Genomic DNA, 27,812 nt, shown 5'->3' on the forward strand with positions numbered 1-27,812 from the left:
GGGATTGCACTGGAAGTGAACTGCACCATAGTATTCTTCAACTATATTACATTTCAAGAAATAACTCTGTATTGGCTTGCTTGTTCAACCTCTTTCTGTCCAACTTTTAAGCATCCTATGAATGTTCCAAGTTTAACAGCACATTTTAAATTATGTAAAGCTCTTTCTTTAATGGCACAAAGCTTACTGATATTTTTATTCAGTTTCAGACGCAGGATTCTATATCTCATGCCCTTGTTTTGCTTGGACGATGCAGCATACTAAGGAACTTCACAATATCCCTGCTTTTCAGAGAAGTCAGTCAATTTGCTGATGAGCTGCAGCATGCCAGTGAGGTACTGTTGTGCTTTTGATCATATTCTGTCATAAAGATTTAAATGTTACAGATTTTACCTTGACATTGGAGAGCTATCATGTTTGTAATAGGGATGTACGAAAGTCACTTACCTTTCGCGGATTATGTTGATGGTGGGGAGGGAAGCGCTCCGTCCCTCCCCCGGAATCCTGGATGGGGGGGGAGGCGCTCCGTTCCTCCCCCCCGGAATCTTGGCCGGCTGTGCTCCGCAGGGATTCTGCGGAGCCGCCGGCCGGCTCCACCAGCAGCCGGACATCCGGCTGATGGCTAGCAGGGACACAAATGGCGGCGGCCGTAGCCGCTGCCATTTGCGTCCCTGCAGTCAGCCATGATAGGCTACGTAAATGTTTACGTAGCCTATCACGTCTGACTTAAAAAACAACAACAACAACGCGCGTACGCAAATGGCGGTGGCCACGGCCGCCGCCATTTGCATTCCTTATTTTGGCACGTCTTAGTCTACGTCAAGATTTACGTAGACTAAGATGGCGAAAATAAGGGGAACGCAAATAGCGTAGCGGCGAAAATAAGGGGAACGCAAATAGCGTAGTTTTTTTTTTAAAGTCAGACGTGATAGGCTACGTAAACATTTACGTAGCCTATCACGTTTTTTTTTTTTAAACCTAGCCGTGATAGGCTACATAAATCTTTACATAGCCTATCACGTCTTTTTTTTTTTAAGCTGGAAATGGCGGCGGCAGCCTGTCGGAAGACCGGCAGCCGCCGCTGCCAGGAAGATCCGCCCCAGGTAAGTCTCGTCCCGGGGGGGGGGGGGGGCACACCATTCCGCCACCGATTTCAGGGGGCCGAATGCGCTGGCATTCGGCCTCCCCGAGATCCGTGGCGGAATTCTCTGACATCCCTAGTTTGTAAATTTAAAAATTACACACTCACACACACAGAAAAGCCTTCCATGGTGAGTTTCGGTTGTAATTTAGGCACCATATTTCCAAATATATTTGAAAATTGTCTATAGGGATGATTCACTAGGGATAGTGGCAAAGTTCACCTGAGCCACACTTGGTTATGAACTCTGAGGTGTGTTGGGGATTTTGAGTTTCCAAAGGAGGGGTGAGCTTTAAAGCCCCCAAACTCTCTTTTCTAGCTCAGCTCAACATTCAAACTGTGAAGAAGTTATTTCCTGTCTCACCTACCCACCCACCCCTCCCTGCCAGCCCTGACCCCAAAACATACTCCTCTCTTCCCACAGTCTTCAGAAACATGTAGGAAGAAAGCCAGACTATGAAGCACACGGTCTTTGACGTCTATATACTAGTGCCCAGAGTATGGGAAACAAACAGAACAAACTTGAATTCTTAATACAAGAGGGAAATTAGGATTTGAGAGGTATAACTGAGACTTGGTGGGATGACTCTCATGACTGGAATACAGCAATTGAAGGATATAACTTGTTCAAAAAGAACAGGAGGAACAGAAAGGGAGGTGGGGTTGCACTATATGTGAAAAATACATATCTCTGCACAGAAATACAGGAGGATGAGCTTGGTAGCCCCATCGAGAGCATCTGGGTTAAAATAAATGGAGCAAAGAATAAAAGGAACCTGGTGGTGGTTGGAGTCTACTACCGGCCACCCAGTCAAGGAGAAGACGAGGATGAAACTTTTGAAAAGCAAATAGCCAATGTTTTAAGGAAGCATGATGTAGTAGTAATGGGGGACTTCAATTTCCCTGATATTTGTTGGGAGACAAGTTCTGCAAAACATGGCCCCTCCAGGCAATTCCTGACTTGTGTGGCGGAGAACTTCCTCCTACAGAAAGTAGAGGAAGGAACTAGAGGATTGGCTATCCTTGACTTGATCCTAACCAACGGAGATGACTTAGTGGATAAAGTAGCAGTTACAGGAACTCTGGGAGAAAGAGACCATGTTGCACTTGAGTTCTTGGTTCTAAGGGAAGCAAAGGCCGAGTGTAGTCAAACGCGTACTCTGGATTTTAGGAAAGCTGATTTTAATAAACTCAGAACAATGATAAGTAAGAGATGACCTGAAAACAAAAAAGGACAGATATAGGAAGTGGAAAGAAGGCCAAGCAACAAAGGAAGAGTACAGGCAGGTAGCACAGAATTGCAGGGATGGCGTCAGGAAGGCAAAAGCTGAGAACAAGCTGAGGTTAGCAAGGGATGCTAAAAGCAACAAAAAGGCTTTTTCAACTACTTGCATAGTAAAAGAGAGGAAAAAAATGGTGGTTCAGCTATTAAATAAGGGTGGCAAAATGATAACAGATGACAAAGAAAAGGCAGAGGTGCTCAATTCCTACTTTGCCTCAGTCTTCTGTCAAAAGAGGGTCTATGATGCCCCTGGCAAAGGCGAAGTACAGGCTGAAGGGGTAGGATTGCAGCTTGAGATCGATAGGCATATTGTCAAGGAACACCTAATTACTTTGAATGAGTTCACATCTCCAGGGCCAGATGAACTACATCCTAGAGTAATAAAGGAACTGGCAGAAGAACTCTCAGAACCACTGTCTGTTAACTTTGAGAAATCATGGAGGACAGGTAAAGTGCCAGATGACTGGAGGAGGGCTAATGTTGTACCTATCTTCAAAAAAGGGTAAAAAGGAGGAACCTGGGAACTATAGACCAGTCAGTCTGACATCAATCCCTGGGAAAATTCAGATGATAAAGCAATCAGTCTGTAAGCACCTTGAAAACAATGCAGTGATTACTCGAAGCCAACATGGATTTGTCAAGAACAACGCCTGCCCGATGAATCTGATCTCATTTTTTGATCAAGTAACCTCCCTTGTAGACTGTGGGAATGCTGTGGACATAATATACCTTGACTTCAGCAAAGCTTTCGACAAAGTGCCCCATGATATCCTGATGAGCAAACTAGCTCAAAGTGGGCTAGATGAAACAACAATCAGGTGGATTCACAGTTGGCTACAGAATCAGACTCAAACAGTGCTTATCAATGAGACCTTCTCAAACTGGGGAGAGGTAACGAGCAGGGTACCGCAGGGCTCAGTCCTGGGCCCAGTGCTCTTCAACATTTTTATTAATGACTTGGAGGAGGAGGTGCAGGGAATGCTGAACAAATTTGCAGATGACACAAAATTGGGCGGGATAGCTAATACTTTGGAAGACAAAAAAAAATTCAACGCGATCTTGATAGACTGGAGTGCTGGGCAGAAAACAACAGAATGAAATTGAATAGGGATAAATGCCAAGTTCTGCACCTAGGAAAAAGAAATCGAGTGCACAGTTACAAGATGGGGGATATGTGGCTCAACAACACTACAAGCGAGAAGGATCTTAGAATTGTTGTAGATAACAAGCTGAATATGAGCCAACAATGTGATGTGGCTGCAAAAACGGTAAGTGCTATTTGGGGCTGCATTCATAGAAGCATAGCTTCCAAATCTCGTGAAGTACTAGTTCCCCTCTACTCCCCACTGGTTAGGCCTCATCTGGAGTACTGTGTCTAGTTCTGGGCACCAGACTTTAAGAACGATGCAGACAAACTGGAGATAGGGATGGCGGAGAATTTCGCCACGGATTTCAGTGCGGCCGAATGCACTGCCCCCCCACGGATCCCCCCCAGGATGAGACTTACCTGGGGTGGATGTCCTGGCGGCGGCGGCTGGTCTTCCGATCGGCTGCCGCAGCCGCCATTTGCAGTCTGGTCTTTTTTTTCTTTTTTTTTTACCAGACGTGATAGGCTACGTAAGTCTTTATGTAACCTATCACGTCTGGGTAAAAAAAAATAATGGCGTACGCAAATGGCGGCGGCTACGGCGGCCGCCATTTGCATTACTTATTTTTTGCCGTTTTAGTCTACGTAAATATTTACATAGACTATTACGGCGAAAATAAAGGGGAACGCAAATAGCCGCCGCCATTTGTGTACGCCTTTTTTTTTTACTTTGCCGTGATAGGCTACGTAAATATTTACGTAGCCTATCACGGTTCAATACAGGGACGCAAACGGCGGCAGCTACGGCAGCCGCCATTTGCGTCCCTGCTGCCCAGCGACTGGATGTCCGGCTGCAGGCAGAGCCAGCCGGTGGCTCCGCAGAATCCCTGCTGAGCCGGCCGGGCAGGACTCCGGGGGGAGGGATGGAGCGCCTCCCCCCCCCACCGCGAAGCATATCCGTGAAACAGTAAGTGACTTTCATACATCCCTAGCTGGAGAGGGTTCAGAGGAGGGCAAGAAAGATGATCAGGGAACTGGAAACAAAGCCCTATGAAGAGAGCCTGAAAGAACTGGGCATGTTTAGCCTTGAGAAGAGAAGACTGAGGGAAGATATGATAGTGCTCTTCAAGTACTTGAAAGGTTGTCACAGAGAGGAAGGCCAGGATCTCTTCTCGATCATCCCAGAGTGCAGGATACAGAATAATGGGCTCAATTTACAGGAAGCCAGATTCCAGCTGAACATCAGGAAACACTTCCTGACTGTTAGAGCAATACGACAGTGGAACCAATGACCTAGGGAGGTAGTGGGCTGTCCCACACTGGAGGCATTCAAGATGAGGCTGGACAGCCATCTGTCAGGGATGCTCTGACTTAGATTGCTGCATTGAGCAGGGGGTCAGACTCGATGGCCTTGTAGGCCCATTCCAACCCTACTATTCTATGATTCTATGATTCATTACCTTCTAAAAGTTGATGGGCATGACAGCAAAGAGAGGGGAGGGTATTTTTTCCTCTTTCCTCCCTTTGCAGCAGCTTTTGGGAGGACTACATCCTGTGTGAGTCACTGGACTTTATCCCCTGCATGCTGCTAATCAGGTCGCCATTATTGGAGATGGGTGGGTTGGGGTGGGGGAACATACCCACTCTCCATGATTTGAACCACCACACCTATGAGGTTTTTAAAGGTAAACAGAAGAGGGGATCCTGTTCTGATTGAGGGGGGGGGGAGTGTCTCTGGGGATGAGGGGGTGGTGGAATTGTAAAAATTACCTGTTCCCCAACCCCCCGGAAAATCCGATAATTAACGAGTCAGTCCAAAGCATGTTTTGGAGATGTTGCCATCCCTGTAATTCAGTACATCACAGCTTCCTTCCCTGCACATTCTGCACAGACTTGTGGATTCCTGTACCACCAAACACCTCCCCCATCAGTATTGGCTACTGCCCCATCCCTGGAGAGCTGTGTTCACACAAATGCTGCACACATGCATTGCCGTGTATAGGGCATGAACCAGATTGTGTGCTCTGTTTCAAATGGCATACGTATTGAAGTGACTGAAATTCTTCGCGTCGGATTTCAACTTTGAAGGAAATGTAAAAATGAAAGTCATTGTGTCAGTACAAGCCTATTTAATTTGCATTTGGCAAAATCGTGGAAACGTCACTTGGTGTTTAAGGGTGCTTGTTACATCTGTCATTCGATTCCAATTTTTGACATGTATTCCAGTGCTTTCTAAGTAGATCCTAGAATGAGGGTGGCAGCAGGGGTGGTTGGGGATTGGTATGTATTACTGTGGAATAGCTTTTTGTGCTGCTATTGTTTGCTATTATTTAACTAGCATTAATATTTTGAATACAGCACTTTGCATACGTTATCTCAATAATCCTTACAACAATCCTATAAGGTAGACTAGTAATTTCACCACATGCTACAGTGGTGAGCTAAGAATGCAATCCTGTGCACTTACTTGGGAGTCAGCCCCATTGACATCAGTTTGAGAAAACATATGCAGGATTGGGTAGTAAGGCTGAGGAAATAATAGCCTGCTTAAGGTCACCTGTTGAATTTGTGGCTGAGGTGGAATTTGAACCAGTAACTTGCTGGCTCACATCTCACTTGCTTAGCTGCTATGCTACACCAGCTCTCATTGTCCCAACAACCACTTACAGCAGCCTGGTAGCCCTTAGCTTTCAGAATTATGGCAGTATTCAGTAAAACATTTTGTGCTTTAATGATGAGACAATAAAGTTTACAGTGGGGAAATACATCTGTGTGGGGGCCAAGTGACCCCCGCCCACACACACCCTGGCTCCCCTTTCTCCTGCGGCCAGATGATGTGGGGAGTGGGGCATGACCACCACCATGACATCATGCAGTCCTGACTGACACTTTGGCTGGGGTCGCTTTGTCCGCGCCACGTCCTTCCCAATGGAGGAAGATGCAGTGTGGGCAAAGCCACCCTGATTGAGGAGGCGGTTGGAGGAGCATTCTGGGGTCACTTCATCTGTACCAAATCTTTCACAGTGTAAACTGTTGATCTTGCTCTAGATCAGGGGCAACACATGGCCTACAGGCTGCATGCAGCCCTCACCAGTGCCACCCAAATTGGTGTGTGTGTGTGTATGTGTATTCCAGAAAAAGATGGCATCTGGAATGCCTACTGAGCATCAAAAGAGTCAACATTAGCTTGTTTGCAAGCCAATGTTGACCCTTTTAGTGCTCTCTAGCCACTACGGAGAATCAAAAGGGTCAAAATCAAAAGGGTCAAAACTGCCCGCACTTTAAGATCAGAAAGAGAGGTCCTTCTCATTTGCCCACCCATGAGAGCAGTCCAGCGGTGGGTGAACACACAAGAGAGGACCTGCTGTGCAGTGGCCTCAGATCTTTGGAACAAGCTGCCATCGGAGGTCCGCCATGCTCCGTCATCGCAGGCAAGAAGGCCTTGAAAAACATATTTTACCTTGGCCTTCTACTGATATGACTGCTACTGTTGCTGTTGCTGCTGTTAACATCATTGTTCGTTTATTGTTGGTTTTAATTGTGGTTTTAATTGTTGGCTTTTATTGTTTTTACGTTTTTATCACTTTTAATATTTTAGCTATTTTTATGTATGTTATTGTTGTAAGCCGCCTTGGAAGGGCTTCTGCCCTGAAAGGCAGCCAAGAAATATACATGTATATGTATGTATATGTATATAAAATACTAAAATAAAATAAAAATTAGCTTGCAAACAAGTGCTCCGTAGCCACTATGGATGCCATTGGTAAATTATTTTTCTGGTGCCATGGTAAGGGTGGTCCAGCCTACAGGGGTGGGGGTTGGTTACATAAGGTGAAAATTGCCCACTTCTGCTCTAGATAATAGGCAAAGGCATGGAGGTAAGTGCAGCAGGTATTCAGATAGTGCAAAGACTGGTGAAGCACATGACTAATGGCTCACTGATGTTTTTCTCTAGATATCTATACTTCAGTGCCGTGTAAAATTGTAATGGAAAGCTATCTCCCAGCTTCCTAAATGTAGTCAAATTGTATAAAGTACTGTTTGAGAATCATATTGAGGAGAGAGGATTAAAAATGGATGTTTCAAATAGGAACATTTGAGAGAGAAACCAGTGGGGAAGCATTTCAGTCTTAAAATCACTTGAATAGAATCATTTCTAAGAGCTATTGCAGCAAAAGAACCAGAATTAGCAAATTTTATTGGGGTGTCAGGGCTTGAATGTGAGTATGGGTAGTTCTCTCAGTGCAAAAGAAAATTGTTTCTCATTTGGTAGGTTACTGTTTAAACAAAACATTAAGCACTCTAATATTTGCAATGTGTACTGTAACCATTACTATTCATTCCCTTCTTGTTAACTCATTTATTCTCTTGTCTGTACACCTTAATCAGTGTGTGTATTATATGCCTACAGCCTTCACCACTGATGGAAGTAGGCTGTTGGCAATGATGTGCAATGATCATCTAGTCCCTATTGTTCCTTACCATTTTTGTCTTAAGTAATATGCTAAATTTATTGTAAACATCAATGAGAAATATAAATGAAGTGGAATTACTGTGCACTGCAGACTTGGATCAAGGAAACTGAGTGGGTAAGGGTGAACACCTCTTTACAACAAGGTGTGATTCTGTCTTGCCTAAAACAGTCGGTGATAAGACATTTGTTTCTTTAAAAAAGCCTCCCTGAACTCCACTGTATTGGATAATTTCCAGCTGTCTCTATGTTCCATTCTTGGGCAAGGTGCTGGAGCAGGTGGTGGCTTTTCAGCTCCAGGGATTTCTGGATGAGGCAGATTATCTAGATCCATTTTAGTCTGGCTTCAGGCCTGGTTTTGGGACACAGACTGCTTTGGTCACCTTGGTGGGCAATCTGTGCCAGGAACTGGACAGGGAGAGTGTTCCCTGACCTCTTGGCAACTTTCAGTACCGTTGATCATGGTATCCTTCTGGCGCATCAGTCTGAGATGGGACTGGGAGCGCTGTTATACGGTGGGTCCAGTTCTTCTTGGAGGGGCAGTCTCAGAAGGTGGTGCTGGGGGATTCAGTGCCATGGCCAGTAGTGTCCCCCAGGGTTCCATCTTATCCCCCATGCGACTTGACCTAGACACAAAACTGCTTGAAGATATTATACGGAGCTTGGGGTTCAGTGCCACCAGTATGCTGGTGACACCCAGCTCTGTTTCTTCTTTCCATCCAAATCCAAGGAAGCTGTTCAGGTTTTCAATCAGTGTCTGAAGTTGGTAATGGACTGGAAGAGGAAAAACAAATTGAAGCTTCATCCGCACAAGACAGAGGTCTTTCTGGTTAGTCGAAAGGTAGATCAGGGAATAGAGATTCAACCTATGTTGGATGGGGTTACACTCCCCCTGAAGACTCAGGCTCACAGTGTGGATGTACTGCTGGATTCGGCCCTGAACCTGGATGCCCAGGTCTCAGCAGTGGCCAGGAGTGTGTTTTCGCAGCTGAGGCTAGCGTGCCAACTGTGCCCTTTCCTAGAGATGTCTGATCTGACTCAGTCATGCATGCCATCGTTACATCCCGTTTGGACTACTATCACATGCTCTACATGGGGCTGCCTTCAAAAACTGTTCAGAAGCTGCAGCTGTTCCAGAATGCTGCAGCCAGATGGTTGAGCGGGGCCAGTTATAGGAAGCACGTCACAACAGCTTCACTGGCTACCTGTCTGTTTCCAGAAGAATTCAAAGTGCTGGTTATGACATATAAAGTCCTATTGTATTGGCCCCAGGAGCGTAGCCAAATCATTTGTAGTGTTAGAGGGGCCTAGAGATCCATAATGCTTGCTTAAGTTCATTATTGTTGCAATTCCCTTGCTAGTAAGCCTCTCAGCATGTGAAAATGAGTCAAAGGGCTGATAGCGTGGCCTAATACATTCCATACTAATGAGTGAGAGTGTTATCAATAGGGATGTACGAAAGTCACTTACCTTTTCACAGCTTGGCTTCGCGGTGGGGGGGAGGCGCTTCACTTTCCCCCCCGAAGTTCAGGCAAGGGGGGGGAGGCGTCCCGCCTCGCCCGGCCGAAATTCAGGCCAGGGGGGGAGGCACCCCGCCTCGCCCGGCCGAAATTCAGGCCGGGGAGAAGCGCCCCGTCTCCCCGGCTGTGAAACAAAAAGTAAAAAAAAAAAGACCCCATGATAGGTTACATGACGATTTACGTAGCCTATCACGGCTAGATTTCCAAAGTCAGCCGTGATAGGCTACGTAAATCGTCACATAACCTATCACGGGTGACTTTTGAAAGAAAAAAAAAAGCGTGTATGCAAATGGCGGCGCCCATGGGGCGCTGCCATTTGTGTTCCTTATTTTGGCACGTCTAGTCTACGTAAAGATTTACGTAGACTACGGCGAAAATAAGGGCAATGCAAATAGCCGCCGAGAGGGACATTCGCAGGAGGTAAGTCCCGTCCCGGGGGGGGGGGGCGGCGGAGAATTTCCCAACCACCTTCGGGGGGCCTAATGCGTCAGTGCTCAGCCTCCCGAAGATTCGGGGAGAAATTCTCTGCCATCCCTAGTTATCAAGCACTCTACCAGGGAAGCAAAGTTTGTTTACAGATGGCTGTGCTGAGAACAAAGTGCTGTTAGTAGGGATGTACGAAAGTCACCATTTCGCACATCTGCTTCGCGGTGGTGGGGGAGGCGCTCTGTCCCTCTCCCCGGAATCCTCGACGGGGGGGGAGGCACTCCGTCCCTCCCCCCGGAGTCCTGCCTGGCCGGCTTCGCTCCGCAGGGATTCCTCAGAGCTGCCAGCCGGCTCCGACAGCTGCCGGACATCCGGCCACTGGGTAGCAGGGATGCAAATGGCGGCTGCCGTAGCCGCTGCCGTTTGCGTCCCTGTATTCAACCGTGATAGGCTATGTAAATATTTATGTAGCCTATCACGTCTGGGTTAAAAAAAAAAACCACATACGCAAATGGTGGCGGCTCCAGCGGCCGCCATTTGCGTACGTGGTTTTTTTTTTTTTACCCAGACGAGATAGGCTACGTATGTCTTTACGTAGCCTATCACGTCTATGTAAAAAAAAAAAAAAAAGACCAGACTGCAAATGTCAGCGGCGGCAGCCAGTCAGAAGACCAGCCGCCACAGCCGCAGCCGCCGCCGTCCGGAACATCTGCCCCAGGTAAGTCTCATCCCGGGGGGGATGGGCGGGGGGGTGGCAGGCCATTCCGCCACGGATTTCGGGGGGACCGAATGCCATTGCATTCGGCCTCACTGAAATCCGTGGTGGAATTCTCCGCCATCCCTAGCTGTTAGTTTATGCTGGGAATGAACTCTAGGGGGTGCTTGCTGCTGTTATACTGCTAACATGTATTGTATAAAACCCTTTGTGCCCAATGGCTCATTGTTCAGAGAAGCTGTCTGATCCAACCATTGGGTACGCCTGTGTGCTGTTAAGTTACTCAATAAAGTATTTCCTTGTAAGTAAACCGGGGTCTGATTTATCACTATCTTGGCACCTCTAAATCAAGAGGTCGATGCCCATGGCCAGGGCAATACACTATACAGTTTGGGACCAGGCTTTCTGAAAGACTGCCTTCTCCCATATGAGCCTGCCTGGGTTTTAAGATCTTTGGGAGAGGCCCTTTTTTTGACACTTCAAAAAAAGGGCCTCTCCCATCTTCAGAGGCACATTTCGTGGCGACACAAGAGAGGGCCTTGGTGGCTGCTCCAGGCCATAGAATTCTGCTGAGAGAGGGTAGGTTTGCTCCCTCTCTGCTGTCCTTCCACTGTCAGACAAAGACCTTTTTATTCAAGAGGCCTTTGGTGTGTAAGTGGGTCTGTTGGGTTGGATACAGTTCTTATTCTATTATTGTTGGGTTTTTAATTGTGGTCCAATGCATTTGTTAATGTTTTAATCAATTTTTATTTATGATTGTAAGCTGCTTTGAGTGGCATTTTTCTAGGTAGAAAGGTGGGGTACAAAACAATAAAATACACCGTGAGCAGGATTTCATTCACAGAATGGGGCTTTCCTACACCCTGAGAAAAATGGATTCTGAGGGTCGGGGAACCATCGGAATGACCATGAGATGTTGTGTAAGGGAGCTGCAGATGGAGAGATGAGTTAGTGTAAATCATTGTGTTCCACACAAACAAGGGTCCATTTTGGCCTGTTTGGAATGTTTATAGGTAGGCCTGCTTTATACATAATGACAACCCAGAGTATGAGTTGTCATTGAAACATGGGTTGCCATTGAATTGTCTGTTGTCCTTACATGTGGATGTCAGAGAATTCCGCCACGGATCTCGGTGAGGCTGAATGCCAGTGCATTCGGCCCCCCGAAATCCATGGTGGAATGAAGCCCCACCACCCCGCAAAATGGGCCCGGAACGGAGTACCTACCTGCTGCCGTCTGCGCTGACTTGAGAATGGTGGCCGCGTCTGCTTCTTCCATATAGCTGTGATAGGCTACATAAATACTTACGTAGCCTATCACGGCTAACGCAGGGATGCCATTTGCATCCCTGCGGAAGCCGTAATAGGCTACGTAAGTATTTACGTAGCCTATCATGGCAAAACTAAGGAAACGCAAATGGCGGTGGCTACGGCGGCCGCCATGTGCGTTCCCCCTTTTTTTTTTTTTTTTGCGATAATAGGCTACGTAAATATTTACGTAACCTATCAAGGCAAAAAAAAAGGGAATGTAAATGGCGGCCGCCATAGCCGCCGCCATTTGCGTTCGCTGTTGTTGTTGTTTTGCCGTGATAGGCTACGTAAATATTTACATAGCCTATCACAGCAAAATACAAGGACGCAAATGGCGGCAGCTACAGCAGCCGCCATTTGCGTCCCTGCAGGCTGCCCAGCGGCTGGATGTCTGGCTGCAGGCGGCCCCGGCCGGCGGCTCCGTGGTATCTCCGCAGAGCGAAGCCGGCTGGAGAGAATTTCGGGGGGGGGGACGGAGCGCTTCCCTCCCACCGCGAATGTCACCCTTCGAAAAGGTAAGTGACTTTTGTACAACTCTATGAGTCACAACAGTTGACGAGAACCTAGTTTGGCTACAGACGATGGTAAGAAAATATACAAAATAAGGTGGCATGCCAGTCAGCTTAGGAGGAGGAGGATAAATGGTTTTTACAGTTCACTGTTCATATGAAGGAATAGCTTTATGGAATTCTAGCAAAGAAAGAGATTAAAAACATTCCTATGCCGTCAAGGAACAGGTACTTGTTGCTTTTTTGCTTCCCTGTATGGCAAAATTGAGGATGAGACTTAATAAAGAAACCTCAGGTATTTTCTCTTCAACAGAAGAAGCAATGAAATGGATTTTATGAAGAGAAGGGATCTCATTATTAACAAAGTCTATGAAATTGTTAAGAATGTAGCTTTCCATTCCCAGGAAGATGTGCGTTAGGGCTTTTTTTTTTTTTTTTTTTACATGTTCCATTGAAACATGCCCCATCTGTGTTTTATCATTGGCAAGAGTCACCTGCACATCTCTTTTGAGCAACAATAGTACAATGATTCTGTTGACTGGCAATAGAAGGTGAGAGGCATAGCTGTACCGCTCTTTGAACCTCTTCATTCCTCTTTGCATTCCAGAGGGGAAATGAAGAGCCTCAAACACTTTGGGAATCATCAGTTATTGAAGGCTGCCGCTGTGAAGGGAAACACATGCTGGAGAACTGTGTTTAGTGTATTATCAGGTGTGAACTTCTGCCATCTGCACTCCACACCAAGAAACACAATCCCCCTACTAGATCAGGATTCTAGCAGGAAATGAAGTCTGCCACCTTGACTGTTCTGATCAGCCATGGGAGATGAGCCAGCAGTACCACCTTCAAGCATCCTGAGAGAAAGCCAGGATCAGGAACCAGAAAATACATCTAATCTTATTGACTAAGCACAAGAAGGACCAAATCCAAATGGGTAGGTTATTTGGGCCAGGCGGGCAAGAACCAGTGAATTAAAAATGGCACTGAACTAAAGACAAGCAGAGAGAGCAGTGCAGAGAATGGTGGTGCACAGAGCAAGGCATCCTCAAGGCCATGGGTTTCAGACCCCTAACATGTGATGGCGGGGGATGGATCTCGGGAAGCCCCTTGTCACTTGCTACTCAGTTGCAACTGACTAAAGGTTTTTGATTTATTTAAATTTTTTTGGATGTCTGTTGCTCTCTCATGTCTTGTTTTATTTCACAGTGGGGAGCCCTTAGACTGGTAGCCAAAGGAAAGGATATCTAGAATATCAATATAAGCAACTCTTTCAGTTGGTTCTGTATATTTTTGATGTGCAACGTTTGGGCTGTTCCTTCTGCCATCAGAGTCTCTTGGCACCGAATTTGTAATCACTAGTCACACTTTCCCTGCAAAGCTGCAGTAGCTCTAACAAAGTGTTCCGAACAGTAATCTCCTTCCCCCTCCACACTCTTTCCAAGGTACATAAGCATGAACACATGTGGAGTTCCTCAAGCCACACAGTCACTCGTACATCCCCATATTGTCCTTTATAAGCTTTCTATACCGATGTCAAAGTCATGTTAGTTGGAAGTAAAAAAGAAAAAAGAGGCTGCAAATTCAGTCTGCCAGCACAACCCTGTTGGATCCATCTCTGGTGAAGATAATAGTTCAGCTGACCAGATAATCTGTTCAGATGACATTGCTACAGTTGCTGCTCGCACTCCTCTTTCAGTAGAAAAAGGCTGTTCAGTTTTAGAGGCGTAATATTTGCAAACCAAAGTGTATCTTTGATATGGGTTTTTTAAACTAAATTAAGTGGGGCTAAATAAGTCATAGGTTGTTTTACGTGGGGCAGTATCCAACAACGTCATTCTACTAATGCAAATTAAATTATGGCCTAGCATAAGGGCTCTCTAGTGCAATGCCAGTATCATTAGCTTGAGCAATAGGTATTCTAGGGAATCCCGTTGCTCAAGCCAACACTATTGGCATTGCAGAATGACATAGTTGGATACTGCCCACAGTCTCTCTTGATGATTCAGCATGGTCAAGATACTGGAGTTTGATTTTCTTGCCATGTCTTAGAAGTGCAGTACAATAATGGCCTCTGTTTTACTTTGGTGCTGTGGGGTGAGTCCATGCATGTTTCCCTCTTCCATTCTCCAGCAACTGCTGCAAGCAGGACTCTGTTTCCTCTATTGATCTCCCCTTATCAATGGCCTGCAGACAACGCAAAGTCTCCCCGAAACAGCAGGGTGTACAGTGCTGTTCCTTCCTGTTAATCATCAGGGTCCAATGAGTTGCTCTCCACCAGTAGTTATACTAGGCATAAACGAAGCAACACAGCTGTGAAGTCATCAGGGAGACCATGATTAGGGATGGACGAAAGCCCCTTACCTGATCCCGAAGCTTGCTTCGCGGTGGGGGGGAGGCGCTCCATCCCTCCCCCCGAAATTCTGGCTGGGGGGGAGGCGCCCCATCCCTCCCCGCCGAAATTCTGGCCAGGGGGGAGGCGCCCCATCCCTCTGGCCACGAAACCTCCTCTCCTGCCGGGAATGTTTACGTAAATGTTTACGTAGCCTATCATGGCTGACTTAAAAAAAAAACGCGTATGCAAATGGCGGCGCCCATGGGTGCCGCCATTTGTGTTCCTTATTTTGGCACGTGTAGTCTACGTAAACATTTACGTAGACTACGGCGAAAATAAGGGGAACGCTATTTGCATTCCCCTTATTTTCGCCCTGGTCTACGTAAATGTTTACGTAGACTACGTGTGCCAAAATAAGGAACGCAAATGGTGGCGCCCATGGGTGCCGCCATTTGCATACGCACTTTTTTTTCCCCCCAAAGTCAGCCGTGATAGGCTACGTGAACATTTACGTAGCCTATCACGGTGTTTTTTAAAAATCTAGCCGTGATAGGCTACATAAATCTTTACGTAGCCTATCATGTTTGTTTGTTTTTGTTTTTGTTTTACTTGGAAATGGCGGCGGCGGAAGCCGGTCAGAAGACCGGCCACCGCAGCCGCCACCGAACCGCCGCCAGAACTGCCGCCACCAGGGACATTCGAACAAGGTAAGTCCCGTCCTGGGGGGGGGGGGCAGACTGTTTCTCCACCAATTTCGGGGGGCCAAATGCTCTGGCATTCAGCCTCCCCAAGATTCGTGAAGAAATTCTCTGACATCCCTAAATTGATATTCACATAAAGAAGGAAGTGTCTTTGAGAACTCGGTGAATATTTAGCCACAGACGGCCTGTTTGAACTCAATATCCATTACTAGCCATGTTCCTTTTCAAGCTCTGAATTTGAGGACTGGTCTACATCATACATTATCTGATTACTCCCCTGTAGTAACTTTCCACAGATGTGCCTGTAATGTCTAGTGCCAGTTTTCCCAAGACTTGTTCCTATTGAATATTGACTTTTCTCTCTGGTACCAGATGTCCTGTTGGAGGAGTTGGCAAATAAATTTGCCGTATGATAGGGAAGAGCCTTGTAACTAAGGATGGCGGGAAATTCCGCCATGGACTCAAATTCTTTAGAATCTGGCCCCCCGGAATCCGTGGCAGAATGGACCACTCACCTCCACCTCCCCACAGAATCCGTCCGGGTCGGATCTCTCTTGACGTCGATCCTGTGGAGCTGGCCGCCTGCTCCGCATCACTGGCGAAAGTCGATACGCCCGGCAGCCATTGCCATGCTGTATCTCTGTATAAGTAAGTCTCTGGATGCAAATGGCATAGTGGGCGCCATTTGCGGCCATAAAGCTGGTAGATTAGCCTAAATGCAGCCATTTATGGCTGCATGCTGCATTTAGGCTAATCTACCAGCTTTACGGCTGCAAATGGCATCCACTATGCCATTTGCATCCGGAGACTTATACAGAGATACGGCACGGCAATGGCTGCCGGCTGCCTGTATCGACGAAATTCACCAGCGATGCGGAGCTGACCCCTGCGATTTCCCCAAATGCGGGAAACTTGACTGCATAATTTGTGGTAGCGGCTCTGCAGGATCGATGCGGAGCTGGCCTGGACGGATTCCGGGGGGAGGGACGGTTCGCCTCCCCCCGTGGGCGGATTCCCCTGCAGAATGACAGGTAGAGAATCCGCCCATCCCTACTTGTAACCTCCCGTGATAATGATTACAAGGTGGCAAGATGGGATGGGATGGGATGCAACCCAAGTTGATATAACAAATATAAGACTGTATGCATGCAGTTCCAGACTCTGATTACCCTTTCCACTTTTTTCTTCTTATAATAATTAGGTATAGCTTAGTGTTTTTATTCAACTATCATTAAGAAATGACAGCTGTGTCTCTTGTAAATATAACCTATGTCATACATGCATTAGTCCAGGGGATCATTTTCTTGTTGCTTAATCTTGGTTGGTTATGGATAATTAAGATGCACCTATTTAAGTCCCTGCCTTGTTCACTGACATCCGTGCTTAATTATACCACATAACTGCATCTTTGCAAAAACAAACTATTTCAGGGAAATGTAATTCACTCTCTTCTTCATGCGCATTCATTTTAGAGCTGGATATGCTGCAAATACCATCTGACAGGGAAAAAAAATTAAAGTGAACTCCGTTGATAAAGTGTGGTCACTATGGGCTTATAGCAGTCGAACAAGTAATCATTTCACATGGATAACAGCATTCCAAAGCAGTTGCTTTTACTGTCTCCTCTTTATTTGGAGTAAAAGGTGTTTTTACCAGTGCATTTGCTGTAAGTGGAAGGAGTTCAGTTGCATTAGGAGAGCAGATCTTTAGCAATTCCTAAGTCTGTAAAACAGAGCTTTTATAACCCAGTTCCTAAATGCATTATCCATTTTTATTATGTAACATCTAAGACATGAGTTAATGGAACACAAGGAAGATTCTTCACTTTCTATTAAAAAGGGTTCTTTACATTCTATAAAAATAAAAGCGCTGGCATTCAGCTACGATGAATTGATCTTAATCTTCCTTAAAACAAATGGGACCATATTCCTTAGCATTATGGCAGTTGTCAAATGTAGCAGCAGTGGACTTCCAGCACACACCTAATCACCCAAGAGAAAACTGGCTAGGATGTTAAGAACTGACCTTATTGATTTTGTAGTCAATAAAGTAGTGGTCTTCAATTCATTCAAGCCCTTCTTATCACTGCTATATCTGGGTTCCATAATTTTAGAATGCTGGTAGTGAATCATGATGGAATATTTCTGTACCCCCGCACACACCCCACCCTCACTCACAATATATCTGCACATAGAAAACTAGATGTCAGGGAGAAGCTTCTAACCAGGACTTCTCCCTGAACATACTATTTTTTTTAAGTGCAGGGATTTTTTGTTTGTCTGGAGGAGCACTCCACCTGCAGTCTGAAGTTCTGCAGCGAAGTCACTGGATTGCCAGCTCTGTGCAAACTAGGACCACACTACCAGTTTTTGTTTGTCTTCTGGAGCCCAGAGTCAATGCAAACATTTGATCAAAACTAGTCAGTACAAATATCCCATGGATTAAAACTCTGATGCAGTTTGCCTTCTGCATCTTATTTCTGAAAATGATTTGAAAAGGCCCATAACTTGGAAATCAGTGTTTGAAATCATCATTACATCCAACTTTTTAAGAGAACAAGAGTCTTTTATGATTTTGGGTTGACTGGAAACAGCAGGTAATCTTCAAGCTGAGATTGTTCCTTGTGGAATTTTCCTTCTGCCAATCAACCTGGGGGATGATTACAACCCATTTTCATGTGAATACAACCACAGTCGAAATTATTCATCTAAAAGATGCAAAAGAATTGGCTACTTCCTCTACAGTAATGCTCTGCTAATATATACTGACAAGCAAGTAGCAAAGTGGGAATATATAATCAGTCAACTGCTGAAGAGTAGTAGTTTTCTCCAGTCCCTGAAGAGGAAGCTGTAGAACCACCCAAAAAAGGTCTGTTTTCTTTCCAGCCTTGGTTTTCATTTTCCATCATAAACGTGATTATCAGAAATGCTATAGAAAAGAATTACATACAGAATAGCATCTCAACAGAATTTTTCCTTCAGATAAATGGGCTGTGATTCAGAGGCACGGGTATGTGCTGATTTGCTGGAAACAAAGCAAGGTTACATGTCGCAACAATGCCATCATCAACTGGTTCACCTTGCTGGCTTGGAAAGCAAAGGCAGTGAAGAGCTTCAGTTATATAATGTATTACAACCTTTTATATTCTATATAAAAACAAGACTCGTTGGTAGTCTGACAGTATTCAAGTCAGCCCTGAAGAAAGAAAAATGTTAGGCTTTGAGCTTGAGTATTTACCTCTTTTTTGAATTGTCTCACATTTTATACATTGAGGTGTCCCTGAGGCACTGGGGTTGGGAAGAAAGCTTAACAGGTGGGTTAGAAGAAAATCTAATTTAATATAAATTTAGGGAATTATTAGAAGGACAAGTGAAGACGAACAGGCTTTCATGATTTGCTGGGGGAGGGAGGATTTTATATTTATACTTTAAACATTTTTTGCACATGTCAGTGTTCTTAGCCCTGAGAGTGTTACCCTCTTCTCTTGTGTTTGCCCACACTCTTCCCTGCCTGGGTTGGGAAAATTCTGAGTAACCAAAAGGGCCCAGTCAGAGAAACAAAGGCCCATTGCCATCATGGGCCAAGAGCATAGTATGGGGCTGCAGAAACAAATAGCATTGGGGTAGATAAGGGGTAGGCAACCTAGAGCCCTCTGGATGGTTTGGACTACAACTCCCATAAAGCCACAAAAGGGGGGAGAGTTAATATCTCCCCTTTCTGGAATAGCTGGAGACTCAGGGAAGTGTTGAAAAGGTGGAGGACATTGGGAAGCGTCAGTTCAGCACTTCAAAGCAAGAGGATCACATTGCCAAGGGAGAGATATGGTCTCCCCCCCCCCCGCTTTTTGGTTCATTTGCTTTGCCCCCCCCCCCCTTTCGGTGCTTTTGAATTGCACTACTGGGTTCCTCCTTTGACCTACTGTTATTGCTCCCCCGGTCTTTGCAGCTGTGCACAGATTAGCCTTTATGCAGCCTCCTCTTGTCATTTCCTTGTATGTTACCTAGTCCACTTTGCCATTCCCTTTGACAGCTGAAACATAAAAGGAAATTGACTAGGCAAGACTACACATATTGGACAGCAGTAAGTGCACACTTGCAAAAGTCTGACAAAAAAACCCAGACACGATCCCATTTTTGGATTTTTGAGGTATTGAAAGAAAGAAAAAGCCAGGAAACAAAAAGCAGGAGTAATTGGGGTGGGGAGGGGACCAGGACGAGGAGACAAGATGGGTTCTTCCACAAAGGCACCTGGGTTACATGCCAGAGCCTGCTGGAGGACTGAGGGGGAAGGAGGGAGAAAACAAGCCATGGCAAGCCTGATCGTCTGTCAGGCACATTGTGAGATGTTCAGTGAACAACCCACCCACCATTGCTTATTTGCAGGATGGCTTAGTGTAATGTGCAAACCCGCCTCAAGTGAGCCCTGCAGATGTCTAGCAACATATTCTTCATGTTTCACAAATATGTGATTTATTCTTAAGACTACTCATGGGGTAGGAACCAGTATCAATATGTTCTGGACATCCCTCACTTGGATAGAGTCAGAAGGATATTGCCGTCTTATTAATAGTCAAAAAGGAAGATGGACACAGTGTCTGAGACATTAGTAGTCTCAGATTCGGTTCCTCACTTTCCATCAGTGAAATGAGGCTTTTCTGCCTCCATCTTTCCTCTACTGCACCTTGCACAATGTGAAAATCTGCTCCTGTTATATTGGGTCCATTGAAAATGGTGTGGGATATGGTGCAGGGAGCGTTAGTGGGAATTGCATTACATGAACAGAAAAGCAACTTAGCATCCTGAGCTTTTGCCTGAGTTTTTGTTTTTTAAATGGGTGTAAAAGCGTGGGCGATATTGTACTTTTTGAAGTGTGTGCCACAAATTCTTGGTTTTTCCACAATCCCCATTTCCAAAACTAAAGGAAAGATGGAAGAAGGAGGAGCTACAGTGAGATTTGAAAAGAATAACTGCAGTCCACAGGTTATACTTTGCCTACATCTGTACAAAAGGATTATAGAACAGCTGTTGTAAACTCTGGCTTTAGCTAGGTTTTTAATGCAAGTAATTCATTTTTAGGACTGCAGTGATAAATAACAAATGCTTTTTTTACCACCTACTTTTACATAAATTGCAAATTCCAAACCACAATTAACTTTGCCAGACAATTTTCAGAGGTTATTTAAAATGAATTCCCAACAGCAAATTGCAGTATTGAATTTACTGGTAATTATTTGTGCAGCCCTAAAATGCACTACTAGTTCTTTTAATTAATCACCTTTTGGAGACTTTTACTTTTGCAATAGATTAATCATTCTAAAATATTAGTACAGTTATGTTACAGGACACAGTGCTGATGTTGCAACTGCTGTGTTTTTCCACACAGAACTAAAAAAAAATCTAACTTTATTAATGAGTCTTAAATGTTATCATTTTCAAATTGATGAGTTTGTTTTAGATCTGAAATACAACACTTTAATTGGTGATAAATAAGAAAAATTATTCTAAAATTCTCTGCTTCGAACCATAGTATTTTATAGCAAGTATACAGTTATTACAAGTGTGATTTTTGTTAGCAATAATGGAGGAAATTATTTTTTAGACTTGTCGCCTTTATTCATAATTAAACAAGGTGGTAAGCAATATCCAAATCAGCTGTATTTCAGCTTGATTGTGTGATATAAAACAAATAACTGAGATGAATTGTAAAGAGCAATAAATGAAGTAGCAGTTTGAAACATTAAGCAATTGGTAGAAGAAATAAAAAGGTTATTGAAATAGAAGACTCCATGGTGCTTGGCATATTCGTAACAAACTTTTCTGGCTTTAGAATTTGTTAATCTTTTTTTCCTGTATGATTATGGTACTAAAAAAGTGAATGCAGAATTATTTAAATGAAAACCAAATTAACTTCACTTATTTTTTTGTCTCCTCACTGTGGACATTGTTCACCACGAACATCTTCTGCATAAATCCCAGGGAAGTAAATATGAGAAAGAGCAGATACCTCATACCTTTCTCCCCCCATGGGCCATTCAGATATATTGATTAACATTGGTTAACCAGTACATCTGAACTCCTAAACCTTGGTTTAGGATTGACTGCAGACCAAGATCTGAAACCATGGTTTGATGTGGGTTCACAAGCTAGGCTTTGTGATATGAGTAAACATGGTAGGTTTTATCTCTGGTTTAAGAGGTGGAGAGTGCAATCCTGTATACAAACTTACCTGGGAGTAAGTCCCATTGAACTGAGAGGAGCTTACTTCTGAGTAGACATGCATATGATTGAACATAAGAACCATGCTGGATCAGACCAAGGGTCCATCTAGTCCAGCATTCTGTTTACACAGTGGCCAAACAGCTATTGATGGGAGACCCCAAGGAAGACATGAGTGCAACAGCACCCTCCTGCCCATGTTCCCCAGCAACTGGTGTACATAGGAATACTGCCTCTGATAGCGGAAGTAGCATATAGCCATCAGGACTAGTTGCCTTCTCCTACAGGAATTTGTCTAATCCTCTTTTGAAGCCATCCAAATTGGTGGCCATTACATCTTGTGTTAATGAATTCCATAGTTTAACTATGTGCTGTGTGAAGAAGTACTTCCTTTTATCTGTCCTGAATCTCCCACCAAACAGCTTCATGGGATGACCCCGAGTTCCAGAATTATGAGAGAGGGAGAAAAATGTCTCCCTATCCACGTTCTCCACACCATGCATAATTTTGTACACCTCTATCATGTCTCTCTTTACTCGCCTTTTCTCCAAGCTAAACAGTCCCAGCTGTTATAACCTTTCCTCATGGGGAGTTGATCCAGCTCCTTGATCATTTGAGCTGCCCTTTTCTGCACTTTTTCCAGCTCTACAATATCTTTTTCTAGGTGCGGCAAGAACTGTACACAGTATTCTAAGTGTGGTCGCACCATATACCATTTATATAAGGGCAGTATGATATTGGCAGTTTTATTCTCAGTTCCTTTCCTAATTATGCCTAACATGGAGTTTGTTAGAATATAACAAAGAATTCTTAAAGGTTAGTGAGACAGGACTTACAGTACCTTTGCAGAAGCCGTGTTGCTTCTTTCTCAGCAGGGCTTTTCCTTCTATACTTAGTAATTTTATCTTTAATGATGCTTTCATCCAATTTACCCAGAAGAGACGTTAAATTAACATCTTGCACTGTGAGTGAATTATAGCAAAAAGCAGGTTAGATTTTGAAAAGTCAATGAAGAAAAGTTGGGCAGGTTTTAAAAAAGTGGAATGTCTCTTAGTGCAACATCTTAAAATATGTCTGTTAATAAAAAAACTTCTGTCATTTACTACTGAACAAGTAATCTGTTGATTGCCATCCAGTCTTTTATTTCACAGTGATTTTGTATATTCTCCCCATTATTGCTGGTGCCCTCACTCGCTTAGCAGGTCTCTCACTAGACCAGCCAGTCCTGTTAAAAAGTCAGTGCAGCCCACCCCTGTATTCATTGGAAATGTTTAAAGTGTTTATGAGATCACTTTTATTTTTCTTAAAGATTCCTGTCATTTGCAAATGGGGGATCACCCTCTGTGACAACTCAGGGCACTTTGGGGAAATCTTCCATTTCCCAACAAGAAGGGCACCTGTCGTTCAGGCCTGGGGAGAAGCAGTGCAACAGGTTCTTCAGCCTTGGAGATTGGGACTCTCCACTACCAAGCTGCTAGTCTGGTGAGCCAAGCTGGTGTGCAGATGTGTGAATGAGGAATAATTCAAATACTATTTTCAAGGTGACACAAAGGGCTATTGAGGCTAAGAAACCTGAACTGAAAAGGACCTTTCTTCCTGAAAATCAATTAAAAAACTAAAAGGTGGTTATTTTATTAGCTATCTCATGGCTCCACAAGTATGTAAAAGTTGAGCCAGAAAACACAAGGAATTTGTTTTCCTTGGGGCAAAATAATGTCAGCCGCTTACTGAGAGCCTTTTCCCAGAATGAATCACTCCCTTCTCCCCTTTGCTAAGTTTCAATACATTAAGTTATTATTTGTTGTTGTTGTTGTTCAGTCATTCAGTCATGTCCGACTCTTCGTGACCCCATGGACCATAGCACGCCAGGCCTTCCTGTCCTACGCTCTCTCCCGGAGCATGCTCAAGTACATATTCATTGCATCGGTGATGCTATCTAGCCATCTCATCCTCTGCCGTCCCCTTCTCCTTTTGCCTTCAAGCTTTCCCAGCATCAGGGTGTTTTCCAGTGACTTTTCTCTTCGCATTAGGTGGCCAAAATATTTGCGCTTCAGCATCTGTCCTTCCAATGACCAGTCAGGGTTGATTTCCTTTAGGATTGACTGATTTGACCTCCTTGCAGTCCAGGGGACTCGTAAGAGTCTTCTCCAACACCACAGTTCGAAAGCATCGATTCTTCGGTGCTCAGCCTTCCTTATAGTCCAGCTCTCACAGCCATACGTTGCTACTGGGAAAACCATAGCTTTGATTATACAAATCTTTGTCGGCAAGGTGATGTCTCTGCTTCTTACTATGCTGTGTAGGTTTGCCATAGCTTTCCTCCGAAGGAGCAAGCGTCTTTTAATTTCATGGCTACAGTCACCGTCTGCAGTGATCTTGGAGCCCAAGAAAATAAAATCTGTCACTTCTTTATTTATAATAAAGTGTATTTTTTATAATAAAGTTATTATTACCTTATGAAAATCACACTTTCCATTAGTACTAACCCGTCATGTCTTTGTTCATTACCTCTTAAAAGTGTACCTTATGGAAGAATACATCGAGGCTTTTTTTAAAGTCTGTATTCAAACGGTCCAGTAACTTGCTACAGTGTGGAGGTAATGTCTCAGATTATTTCTTTATAATTGGCACCTTGCTTATCTCCTTACAGGGGGGCTTAGGCACCCTGGCAGCTCAGCTGGAAATAATCCAGTTCCTAGGCAGAAGAAGTAGGTCATTGCTGTAGAGTGCAAAAGTGGCTGTAATCTGCTTGGGGAATTGGTGGGTTCATTTTCAAATAAATAACAGTTTACTGGTAAATTAAAGCAAGCAAATCACAACTGAAGGTATTTATACAATAGAGCTGAGTGACACGAAAGGAACCGTGTCAAGGAACACCTAATTACTTTGAGTTCAAATTTCCAGGGCCAGATGCACTGCATCCTAGAGTAATAAAGGAACTGGCAGAAGAACTCTCAGAACCTCTGTCTATTCTCTTTGAGAAATCATGTTGTCCCTATCTTCAAAAAGGGTAAAAAGGAGGAACCTGGGAACTACAGACCAGTCAGTCTGATCCCTGGGAAAATTCTGGAGCAGATGATAAAGCAATCCATCTGGAAGCACTTTGAAAACAATGCAGTGATTACTCGAAGCCAACATGGATTTCTCAAGAACAAATCCTGCCAGACGAATCTGATCCCATTTTTTGATCAGGTGACCTCCCTTGTGGACTGTGGGAATGCTGTGGATATAATATACCTTGACTTCAGCAAAGCTTTCGACAAAGTGCCCCATGATATCCTGATGAGCAAACTAGCTCGAAGTGGGCTAGATGAAACAACGATCTGATGGACTCACAGTTGGCTACAGAATCGGACTCAGAGTGCTTATTAATGGGATCTTCTCAAACTGGGGAGAGGTAACAAGCGGGGTACCACAGGGCTCAGTCCTGGGCCCAGTGCTCTTCAACGTTTTTATTAATGACTTGGAGAAGGAGGTTCAGGGAGTGCTGATCAGATTTGCAGATAACACAAAATTGGGCGGGATAGCTAATACCTTGGAAAACAGAAACAAATTTCAACGCGATCTTGATAGACTGGAGCGCTGGGCAGAAAACAACAGAATGGAATTGAATAGGGATAAATGCCAAGTTCTGCACCTAGGAAAAAGAAACCAAATGCACAGTTACAAGATGGGGGATATGTGGCTCAACAACACTACAAGCGAGAAGGATCTTAGAATTGTTGTAGATCACAAGCTGAATATGAGCCAACAATGTGATGTGGCTGCAAAAAAGGCAAATGCTATTTGGGGCTGCATTCATAGAAGCATAGCTTCCAAATCCTGGGAAGTACTAGTTCCCCTCTACTGAGCACTGCTTAGGCCTCATCTGGAGTACTGTGTCCAGTTCTGGGCACCACACTTTAAGAAGGATGCAGGCAAGCTGGAGAGGGCTCAGAGGAAGGCAACAAAGATGATCAGGGGACTGGAAACCAAGCCCTATGAAGAGAGACTGAAAGAACTGGGCATGTTTAGCCTTGAGAAGAGAAGACTGAGGGGAGATATGATAGTACTCTTCAAGTACTTGAAAGGTTGTCATAGAGAGGAAGGCCAGGATCTCTTCTCGATCATCCCAGAATGCAGGACACGGAATAATGGGCTCAAGTTACAGGAAGCCAGATTCCGGCTGAACATCAGGAAAAACTTCCCAACTGTTAGAGCAATACGACAATGGAACCAATTTCCTAGGGAGGTGGTGGGCTCTCCCACATTGGAGTCATTCAAGATGAAGCTGGACAGCCATCTGTCAGGGAAGCTCTGACTTGGATTCCTGCACTGAGCAGGGGGTTGGACTCAGTGGTCTTGTAGGCCCCTTCCAACCATACTATTCTATGATTCTGTGAAAGATATTAAGAGAAAATAAAAGTTGCAAAATCTCAAGTTCCTTTACCCTAGCTGTACTTAAGTCTTCTCCAGGCTGCGTCTTCTTGCTCTCTCTTCACAAGTTCAAACTTGCATGAGTGTAATGCCATGCGCAAGAGCTGGACTGAGAAGGAATGTGCACTTTCCGTAACAGTTCTAATGCTGCCTTATGGTGGGAAAAAATTAGTCTTCTGGACAGCTATATTCGCAAACTACAAAACATGCTAGAATAACTCAGATTACACCCCATTTGGAATTTTATTTTGCTGTTGTCTATCAAATATGGGTTTGTTTATCCATTCATATTTTAACTGGTTAAGCTGGAGTTTATTTTTGATGAGAAACCTGTAATTTTCATGTCCATAACCTTGCTTCTTGTACTGTATTTTAGTAATATGCTTTTAGTACAGTTCCACAAATCTCATGCCAACACAACTCCATTAAATAGAAAATTAATGCAAAAGGTACCGTTCTTGTAGATTGCCTCTCATAATTAGAGCTACATATTTCTGCCTGTCCATATGTAGCATAACTATTGAAGAGGTTATTAGTTGTAATATTTAGATTGGTAATTATTTTCTGATTTGATAATGTTTCTGATGTACCATTGCACACCATATCCTCTTTGTTACCCAGTGTTTCCTTCTGTATTCATGTCGGCTACAGTCAGGCAGATGCTTGAGTTGCACCTAGAAACTGGGCAACTGTACTGTCAGCTGGAACTGGGTTTTTTGTATGTGCCTAATGGTTTTCAATGCAAGAACAGAGATTAATTCATCCCTTCCTTCCTTCCTTCCTTCCTTCCTTCCTTCCGTCCCTTCCTCCCTCCCTCCCTCCCTTTCTTTCTTTCTTTCTTTCTTTCTTTCTTTCTTTCTTTCTTTCATGACTACTAGAACCCCATGTGCTAGATTTTTGTCCAATAACTATTTGCAGAAGAACTTTAACCTGCTTTCAAACGGCTGGAATCTTTAAGAAAAAGAAAAGCAATCTCATACACACTTTAAACATTTGGCAATGAATACAGGGGTGGGCTGCACTGACTTTTTTAACAGGACTTGTATGCCTTTCCTCCAGTATACTCGCTCTTTGGTTCAAATTGTTGTATCAAAAGATGTTTTAATTGTGCTCAGCAAATGGAAAAACATGTTAAGTTGCATGAGCTGTTTTACTTTATCATTGCCTCTGATGTTTGATTTCAGATTACAACAAATGAACAGTGACTGGCCGTGTCAATACGTAATTAGAAAAGAGAGCCTAACAATTTGCATATTTCATCATTTAAGTATTTTTCCTTTATAATTCCCATGTTTAATTATGGGATAAAACTACATGGAGTAACTAATAAATGCTGAAACAACAAAGTCTTGTGGCACCTTACAGACCTTACCACATTTGTGGACACAGTCCTCTTCATCAGATGCATAAAATACCCTCAATTTCCAGGTACCCCCCTGGAAATTGTAACAAATGCTGATAAGTTAAGTGTATATATTTCTTCTACTTCAGGATCATGAAGAGATTCTAGTTCACCCATTTGGGGATAAGCTACCAAAGTTTACTTAATACTTTCTTCCTTTATATATTCTGGAAGATACTTGCCACTTGGCTTGTATTGACAAACTTTGTCACTAGGCCAGTTCATGCACTTGGTATTATTCCTCTTTGTGGCGGAGGCATTCCCCTCCTCCCATCACAGGTGTA

At 44.2% G+C, this 27,812-nt stretch overlaps 1 protein-coding gene across 2 annotated transcripts in view; it reads left to right on the forward strand.

Moving 5' to 3' along the window:
- Positions 1–27,812, forward strand: part of MEI4 (meiotic double-stranded break formation protein 4) — a 112,841-nt gene that overhangs the window by 60,241 nt on the left and 24,788 nt on the right. For both annotated transcript variants that reach the window (XR_014787231.1, XM_084831126.1), the window contains exon 4: positions 204–335. Coding sequence is in view for 1 of the 2 variants with exons in the window: in XM_084831126.1 (XP_084687252.1) it covers positions 204–335 (132 nt within the window). In the remaining variant the exon portion in view is untranslated. The remainder of the gene's footprint in view (positions 1–203; positions 336–27,812) is intronic.

This window comes from Heloderma suspectum, chromosome 1, assembly GCF_057233095.1.
Source record: "Heloderma suspectum isolate Gila_16-S chromosome 1, 16-S_ref, whole genome shotgun sequence".
NCBI classification, from domain to species: Eukaryota; Metazoa; Chordata; class Lepidosauria; order Squamata; family Helodermatidae; genus Heloderma; species Heloderma suspectum.